The following is a 9,900-nucleotide window of genomic DNA, read 5'->3' as shown; positions in this document are numbered from 1 at the left end:
CAAATGTTTGTGCTCAGGGCTCTTGTTCCTCTTTTTTTTTTTTTTTTTCTCACATTCCAGGCAGTGAATGTCATATCCACGGTTTAGATGGGCCTTCTCAGATCATTTAACATGATCAAGATAATCCCTTGCACATTCTCAGAGACTAACATTAATCTAGATAATTGCTCACAGGCATTTCTAGAGGCTTGTCATCTTGCTGAGTCCAGAGCCTGTAAAGTTGACAATTAATGTTAATCATGACACCCATATTTCACCATGATCTCATTGTGTCCATAATCAGGCAGAATGCATGCTCCAGCTCATATTTCCTTCTCAGTTTGATGCTTTTTGCACCAAATATGGGTTTTTCCATTTCAAATTACATAATCTAAAATAATCTTTCACAGGCACACCAAGAGGCTTTTCTGTGAGATTCTAATCTAGACCCTGTCAGATTGATATTAATCATCACAGGTGGTTAATTCTGACTGAGACTGATCAAAGCTTGTGGCATTATTTATTCGTTGTAGGCGATGATTAATATTTACTATGGATTTATCTTCTGGTAATCCTGCTGTTAGTCCTAAACAGCTGTATACCCAAATCACTGCACAGAGACTGGGATTTATTTAATCAACCTAGAACACAATGCTGGGCCTACTCCATCCTAAACCTCCAAGCCCTCATAGTTTCCTAACATTTAGATTTCCCACATTTTCCTTGCTTTTTGTGAAATCTTAGGTCCAGTCCATCTCTCCACGTCATTCCAAGATCTCTCTCCTCCAGCTCACCTCTAGATTCTCCTCTCATCCCTTCTCCTCCCACTCATTTCCTGCCCTTTAGTTTCCCCTACTCATTTCCTGCCCTTTATCTCCTCCCACTCATTTTCTGCCCTCTAGCTCCTCCCCTCTTTCTTATCCTTTGGCTCCTCCCCACTCTCTGGTTTCAATCTGAATATTGCATTGGAATACTCATTCTAAGCATCCTGTCTCAACTTGGTGTAACTTCCAAATAAAGCAACTAGACACAATGCTGAGCTGGGAGGAGCCAAAGGATAAGAAAGAGGGGAGGAGAAATCAGCATTTGAATGAACAAGGGTAAGGTGTACACATTTCAAAAGAACATTATACCAACATTTATATTTGAAGGATTTCTCAACAACAAAAATACTGTTTTCTGCTGTTAAGGCATAAGCACTTAATAGTTAAGGAAGATGTCATATTTGAATGTGAAGATTTTCTCTTACATGAATGTTCTGGTGTTTGAGAAGTATAAGACCTTTGGGAAACTGTCACATTCGTACCATTATAAGGTTTCTTTCTGGCATAAATCATTTGGTATAAAGTAATGCTTGAATTATAATTAAAGGTTTTACCAAAATCCTTTTAATTCTAAGGTTTCTTTCAATTATTAATTCTTTGATGTTGAATAAGACTTAAACAACTGCTAAAGGCACTGCCACAATCTTTGCATTTGTATAGTTTTACTCTAGCATGAAATTTTTATGTCTAATTAGGGCTGAATAATGATTAAAAGTTTTACAACATTCTTTACAATTGTAAAGTTTTATTCCGATATGAATTCTCTGATGTCAAGGAAAAGCTGAGTAAAAGCTAATGACTTTGCTACATTCCTAATATGTAATAGGATTTCTCAAAATTCTGATGTCTCTCTGTGGAGGCATTTACATCAAGAATCAAAGGTGAAGTTCAGTTTACAGAATCCAAGTGTGTGATGTCAAAGTCTGCCAGACTACATTCCCCATAATATTCTGTTATAGTTGCTAGAATTCCTTGGAAGAGCAAGGTAGAGAAGGGAATGGGGGGGGGGGTGATAATAAGCATAAAAGATTTTTGAAAAAGTCACATGGATGCCTACTCCCATATACACTTCCTAAAGTATATACATAGAGTTTAAGTGAGTCACCCTATAATGGGGTGTTAATATCTCTATATTACACGTAAACTAACAAAAGCCCAGTGTGCCAGGGATTGGCTGCCTCTTTTGGAGTTTGCTCATAGAGCACGGCAATATTACAGATGAATGTCAGTACTCTATTGTTTGCTCTCCAGAACTTGATGGTAAGACCCTATTGCTGAAGACACCATATACTTGAGTCATAGAACATGGAGATGTCAAGCTGGTACTGACGTGGAAACATCATCTCTTCAGGCTAGCTTCTTAGTGTTGGAAGAGGCTTTTGTAGACTGGAGGAGGAAAAGGCATGATTATTCTTCAGCTGTGAACTCTGCCAGCCACAATAATGACTGACTTGGTAATATTTGGCCACTGGTGCAGGAGTAGAGCCGTGGGGCTAACCAAACACTTTCTTCTTGTTTTTTAAATTCCAGGTTGATAGTATGAGTTGACACATTTTCATGTGAAAGGGGCTTTTGACAGTCACAGCCATCACATTTGCCTGTTACCTCTGGTCAGTATTTTGTGAGTTAAAAAGCTCATACCTCTAGCTAAAGAGATGGCTCATAAGTTAAGGGCATGCACTACTCTTTCAGAAGATCCAACTTCATTTCCCAGTTCCCACATCAGATGGCTTACAACATCCTGTAAGCCCAGCTTCCAAGGAAGCCAACATCCTCTTCTGACCACTGTGAACACCTGCTCTCATACACACCAGGACATCCCCCACTTTCCAACACACAGATGCCTCAAAAACAAATTAAAAAAAAAAGTCTTTAGAGTCTATTTACTACACAATCTTATTACAGCATGGAAAATTCACCTTGGCTCAAGGTTACTTTAAAGAACTTACACAGGAAACAAATAGGTCACTACCACTTTAAGATGATTTATCTTTATCTAAGTTTCATGTTGCCTGGCTGGTTTTCTCAGCTACTCGGGAGCCTTGAGCATGAGGGTCGCTTTAACTCATGGAGCTGTGTGAGCTTCTGAGTAACTTCAAGAGCAGGTGGGTAATTTGGAACTTTTCTCAAATTAAATAGCACAAAAAAAAATTAAAGAAGCAGAGTAATTGCCAAGAATCCTCAATCTTCCTGTCTCTACCTTTTAACTACTTGGATTGTATGTAGGGGAGTGCCACCATATAGGTTTACAATAACTTTTTTATATTAATGACAACTCTTGTTACCCCGATGAGGTGCCTCACAAACTTCTGGGAGGTTCACTTTCACTCAGCTTGAGCACTTAGTCCATCGTGGAAGGGAAGGCACGATGACAAGAGCTTGAGATAATGGTCACTCTGTGTCTACAGTGAGGGAGCAGAGACAGATGGGTGCTGGTCCTCAGACGATTTTTTAAATGTTTGTGGTGTCTATGCATATGTGCATGTGCATGCATTCATGTGTGTGAGTGCAGGGCTATGTGTGCTCGAGTGCACGTGTCACTATAGAGTATTATTAGCCACCCTTTGACCTACGAAATCCACTCAACTCTGTCCACCTCTGGAACAGTTTCTGTGCAATTACTCTGCAGAAACATTAACTAGAGTTTGCTTCAGTGATGGTGGTGTTTGTTCTCTGAATTCTTCGACCCCAGCTGACCAGTATTGATTATTCTAGAAAAAAAAAAAATATTCACCTTAGTGGATCTTGTCTTTTTAACCACAGGCAATTTTTCAACCTCGGTTAACTTGAACCACAAAATCTTAATTCAAAATATCAAATGGTCTGAATAATGTTTATGCGACTGTCAAAACTTCCCTTTTAAAATCACAAGCTGGACTTCTATCATTTACATTGATCTCAACATTATTGTCTACGTTCCAGAAATAGTTTGTTAACAATGGATGGCTTTTCTAGTCCAAAGTTCCACAACCCTCCCAAAAGCATGGTCAAGTTTGTCACATAAACACCCCAGTCATGGTATCAATTTCTGTTTTACTTAAGGCTTCTATCACTGTTATAAAACAGCATGACCAAAGAACCTTGGGAAGAAAGGGGTTTATTTTGCTTACAATTCCATATCATAGTTCATCGAGAAACTCACACAGCAGGGACGTGGAGGCAGGAACTGAAGCACAGGACATGCAGGAACGCTGCTTACTGGCTTGCTCCCATGGCTTCCTCAGTGTGCCTTCTTATGCGCCCCAGGACCACTTGCCCATAGGTGACACTACCCCGACTGGCTGAATCCTCCCACATCAATCATAACCAAGGAAATGCCCCCACAGACTTGCCTCCAGGCCACTCTTATAGAAGCATTTCTCAAAATTCACCCTCCCTCTTCCCAGATATGACTAGGTTTATAAAACAAGTTGACAAAAGAAAAACAGAGCAAAACAACAATGTAACCCAACCAAGACAGTAAGGAATTTGGCCGAGAGATCAGCAGGAAGAAAGGCAAGTGAAAGGTATGATGAATGATAAAGTAAAGAGTAACCATAAAGCATTACATACACGTATGAAATTGTCTATGAACTAAATGAAGTCTGCAAGTATTCCTTTAAGGACAGTCTGGCCTGAGCCACTAGATGTGTTTGGATCTGGAGTAAAACTGTGTTTCAGATCCAGAAGCCAAGAGATCTCTCTGCATGGAGTCAACCCATCTGAGCACATCTCAGTAATGTCAGTGTTATGCATCTGGATCTCAATCCTGACACCAACATATGATAGACATCCTAGTGGACTTTTAAGAGAAACCCTTGCACTTCTAGTAGGAACTGCAATGGATCCTGTATCACTTATTCCCTCAGATGTCAATCCTGGGATACAGTCTAAAAATCTAGTCTAAGTTTGGTACTCAAACTCTTAAAAAAAAAAAAAAGCCAGATCACCCATCTTATTTTCCTTTGAAACAAAACTTCACCTTTTAACCCACTCCAAGGATAAGAACACTGGTGGGTTAGTGGCACATTAAACTATAACTATATCCTATACTTACATGTCATTTTCTCATACCTTGGCATATTACTCAGAAATTCTGTGTCTAGACTTCATGCCCTGTCACAAGCCCCTCAGCTGCTGAAGAGATGTCCTATGTGCCTTACTCGGTTCTCTCACAATCCTCTCCTAAGATCACCTATGAAACGCAATCTCTTTTCTTTTCTGCACACCTGCGTCCCCCACACAGGTTTCAGCTTCATCACAGTTGGCCATGCCTTCATCATAGTTGGCCATTCCTACTGCTCCCTCTTTCCCTGGTGGGATCTCCCCACCACTGCCTCTGTCCTTGGAGCCCGTGGAGCTTTCTAAGCCCATTTAACCTCCACTATATGCCTGCACTGTGATTCTTCCACACACATTTTCACAGAACCCCAAGATATATGAAACCTTCCCAATTTTCACCTGAATAAACTGAGTCAGTAAACTTACTGAATATTAAGATGTAGCTTATCAAACTGATGGGAACAAGTAAAAAAAAAAAAATGACTGAAATTATTGTGCTGAAAAGAAAATATATAATGATGAAAGACAATGTATCCACATATGGAAACACTGGGATTAAATTTTCAAAGTAACTTCTGAAAACCATTAAAAACCACTGAAATATTCATAAAAGCACTAAGCTGGCCAAAACACATTTTGTAAACTTGGACAATGTGCTATATTACCTGATGCATGGTTTCCCCTATAAGATATGAGAATTACCATTAAAAGAAGTAAAGCCGAGAACCATGCCATTCCGAGGAAATTTGTGCACGTGTGTGTGTGTTTTGTATGTCTCTTTCAGAAAAAGAAAAAAAAAAAGTGTTGTTAATAGTTTTCTAGAGATAGCAAGACCTGGAAGGGACAGGAGCTCCACAAGGAGAGCAACAGATCCAAAAAGTCTGGGCACAGGGGTCTTTTCTGAGACTGATACTCCAGCCAAGGACCACTCATAACCTAATACCCCTGCACAGATGTAGCCCATGGCAGTTCAGTGTCCAAGTGAGTAACAAAATAATGGGGACAGGGCCTGTCTCTGACATGAACTGATTGGCCTGCTCTTTGATCACCTCCCCCTCAGGGGGGAGCAGCCTTACCAGGCCACAGAGGAAGACAATGCAGCCAGTCCTGATGAGACCTGAAAGACTAGGATCAGAGGGAAGGGGAGGAGGACCTTCCTTATCAGTGGCTTGGTTAGGGGTACAGGTGGGGGAGAGGGAGAGAGGGTGGGGCTGGGAGGGGAGGTGGGAGGGAGCTACAGGGGGAATACAAAGTGAATAAACTGTAATTAATTAAAATAAAAATAAATTTTAAAAAGTTTTCTAGAGTGTCAACTATTTCAAAATTAACTTTTATTTCAATAATTTCTCTTTGCTCTTACATTCTGTGTTTCAACTAGCCAGGTTCTGCTACCCATTGCTATAATCCAAGTAGCAACTAACACTCAAATTAATAGTGAAAAGCAAAAGCTAAAAAAATAAAAAGACATACTCAATGTAACCACACTAGAAAAAGTAAAAAAAAAAAAAAAAAAAAAAAGGATTCCAGTAACTTGCCAGTCCATCTTCAGAATCTTAACACAATGGCACAATTTAAATAGAAGGCAAAAGAGACACAGAACTAAGCAGTCCAGCCAAGAAGTGATCCCCTGCCCACTACAGTCACAGCCAAGAAGTGATCCCCTGCCCACTAGAGTCACAGATCCATGTCTCTCCTGCTCGGTTAGTCTTTCCAAAAAAGCTAAGTCTCAGACAAACTAAGTCTTTCTCCAAAATGCAAGTCTCCCCTTTGGATGCCACAAGGCTTTTTCTTCTCCCAGCAGGATATTCTTATGGAAATTCTAATTTCTTGAATAAATTGCAATAGCTTGAAAAACAAAGACAGGAGGCCAGTGTTTCCTTTACACTGTATCAATTCCCGCCAGGCAGGCCAGCTACAGTTATGTAAAAGCGTGTACATTCACATGGTGCTTCAAATGTTCTCTTAATTCCTCCGGTTTATTTGATTGTAGAAGTAGGATATTTCGACAATGTCATAAATCGCCAAGATTTGAGTAGGTTTTATAGGTCATGGTTATATACCATGCCACCATTTTCAAATATGTATATATCTGTTTGTGTGTGTATATATACACATAACTATATGCATATATGTATATGCCTATATACATATATGTATGTATGTATTATGCATACATGTACATATACATATAGTAAAATTGGTATATACATATGCATATATACATATTTGAAACTGGTGGCATGGCTATATATATACAAATTTTACTACATGTATATATGTCTATGTATATATGTACATATAATAAAATTTTTATATACGTATACACATACAAATATTATTATATGTATATATATATGTATGCATGCACATACATATAGTAAAATTTTATAAATAGTAATAAAATTCAAGATTCTGAAACCTAGGATATAATTACCCTACTAAAATTTCATAATTACTAGTTACCATAGAAGGGGATAAACAAATATGTAACATATTAAATAATAGCCTCAAAATCATTTGAAAGACACTGGCACCTGAGATACAATGACCAATTGTTCAAATAATTCTCAGCAGTAGACAACTGAAATCTGTCCCCTGCCTCCCTTAGTAAGGAGGAATACTATAAAGTCTATGATAGAATAATATGTTACCCATAAAAACAAAAACACTACACATGAACTGCTCAAATTTGTTTATTTAAAGTAAGCTTCACACACAATCTCTATTTTATATCTACTGTATGTTCTCTGAGGAAAAAAAAAACTAGACTAAAATCAAACAGGAACTAGTTTTATTCTTTTGACACAATCTGAGAGTTATGCTAACTTCCATTTTCAAACAAGGATACATAGTAAGTACAGCTTCATTAACAAATTCATATCCTTACTGAGATAAATTGTGCACACTATTCTGATGTCTATGATGATTTATTTCTACCATGTCAAATGCCCCTACTTTATAAGCAATATTTGTTTCATTTTTACATTATTCTATATATTCATAAGATTTGTCATCTACAGTAATTCTCATACTCATTAAAATGCTATACTCATAAGACAATGTCCTCCAATACTGGACAGCATTCTTCCCCAAGCCAAGAAACAGATAAGATTTCTATGAAGCCTAAATTCATTGATGAAGAGTGCACATTCATTAAAAACCTTGATACATTATGTATATTTGTAGGGTTTCCAAATACAAATTCTCTGCTGTCAAGAAAGACGTGAAGAAGACTTAAGAGACTTGCAACACTATTTGAACTTGTAGGGTTTCTTTCATGCATGAGTTTTTAATATTGTATATGTATAGAACATTTATTAATTAGTCACCTTTTTTCCATTCCACTGTTTCTCAGTTTTTGGAGCTAAGAGTTAACTTTTATTAAAGGCCTTGCCATATTCCTTGAATTTCTAGGGTTTCAATTCTATTATGAATTCGTTGATGTCGAAGAAGGCTTGAGCTATTATTAAAGGCTTTACTGCAGTCTCTGCAAGTGTAAGGTTTCTCTCCAGTATGAATTCTTTGATGTTTAATTAGGGCTGAACGATAATTAAATGTTTTTCCACATTCTTTGCATTTATAAGGTTTTTCTCCAGTATGAATTCTCTGGTGTTGAATGAAGGCTGAGTAAATGCTAAAAGCTTTGCCACATACTTCACATGTATAGGGTTTCTCAACAGAATGGATTCTCTGGTGCTTCCTCAGGTATGAAGAACAGATAAATGCCTGGCCACATTCTGCACATTTGTAGGGCCTTTCACCAGTATGAATTCTTTGGTGTAGAATAAGACATGAAGATTTAGCAAAGGCCTTTCCACATTCCTTGCATATATATGGTTTCTCTCCAGTATGAAGTCTTTGATGATACTTAAAATATGAAGAACACCTAAAGGCCTTGCCACATTCTTTGCATTTGTACGGTTTCTCTCCAGTGTGAATCCTTTGGTGTACAAGAAGGCTTGAAGAACTAACAAATGCTTTGCCACATTCTTTGCATGTGTAGGGTTTCTCTCCAGTGTGAAATCGCTGATGATTCCTAAGGTATGAAGATGACCTAAAGGTTTTGTTGCATTCTTTGCATGTGTAGGATTTCCCGCCAGTATGAAATCTCAGATGATACTTAAGGTATGAAGAACAGCTGAAGGTTTTACCACATTCTTTGCATTCATACAGTTTCTCAATACTATGAATCTTCTGATGCTTATGTAGGTATGAAGAACAGATGAACATCTGGCCACACTCTTCACATTTATAAGGTTTCTCTCCACTGTGAATTCTTCCATGTTGGTTAAGGTGTGAAGAACAGTTAAAGGCTTTGCCACATTCCTTGCATTTGTAGGGTTTCTCTCCAGTATGAATTCTCTGGTGCTGAGAAAGTGATGAGCGAAAAATAAAAGCCTTGCCACAATCTGCACATTTATAGGGTTTTTCTCCCGTATGAATTTTTTGGTGTCGAGAAAGGGCTGAGCAATTATAAAAGGCCTTACCACATTCTTGACACTTGTATGGTTTCTCTCCACTATGAATTCTTTGGTGTTGAGTAAGAGCTGAACAATTGTTAAAGGCTTTACCACATTCCTCACATATGTAGCGTTTCTCACCAGTGTGAATTCTATGGTGTTGGTTAAGGCTTGAAGAACAGTTAAAAGCTTTGCCACATTCTTTACATTTGTAGGGTTTCTTTCCAGTATGAATAATACGGTGTTGTTTAAGATGTGAAGAACAATTAAATGCTTTGCCACACTCTTCACATTTATAGGGTTTCTCTCCAGTATGAATTCTCTGGTGTTGAGAAAGTGATGTGGGAAAATTAAAGGTCTTGCCACAGTGTGCACACCTATAGGGTCTTTCTCCAGTATGGATCCTTTGGTGTCTTGTACGGGCCGAGCAATTGTTAAAGGCCTTGCCACATTCTTCACACTTGTATGGTCTCTCTCCAGTATGAGTTCTTTGGTGCTGAGTAAGAGCTGAAGAATTATTAAAAGCTTTGCCACATTTACATTTGTAAGGTTTCTCACCAGTGTGAATTCTATGGTGTTGGTTAAGGCTTGAAGAA

At 38.2% G+C, this 9,900-nt stretch overlaps 1 protein-coding gene across 1 annotated transcript; it reads right to left on the bottom strand.

Annotated features, from left to right (window-relative positions):
- Positions 1–7,519: 7,519 nt before the first annotated feature.
- LOC129684101 (zinc finger protein 420-like) lies at positions 7,520–9,896 on the bottom strand (the record flags this gene model as incomplete). Its single annotated transcript, XM_055617176.1, has 1 exon — positions 7,520–9,896. A coding segment is annotated over one exon (1,671 nt), but the record flags the coding sequence as incomplete, so codon positions are not given.
- Between the last annotated feature and the right edge of the window lie 4 nt (positions 9,897–9,900).

Source organism: Psammomys obesus, unplaced genomic scaffold, assembly GCF_907164565.1.
Source record: "Psammomys obesus unplaced genomic scaffold, mPsaObe1.curated_primary_1811, whole genome shotgun sequence".
Classification (NCBI taxonomy): Eukaryota; Metazoa; Chordata; class Mammalia; order Rodentia; family Muridae; genus Psammomys; species Psammomys obesus.
The sequence above is the reverse complement of the archived record's forward strand: the minus strand, read 5'-3'. Positions and strand labels throughout refer to the sequence as shown.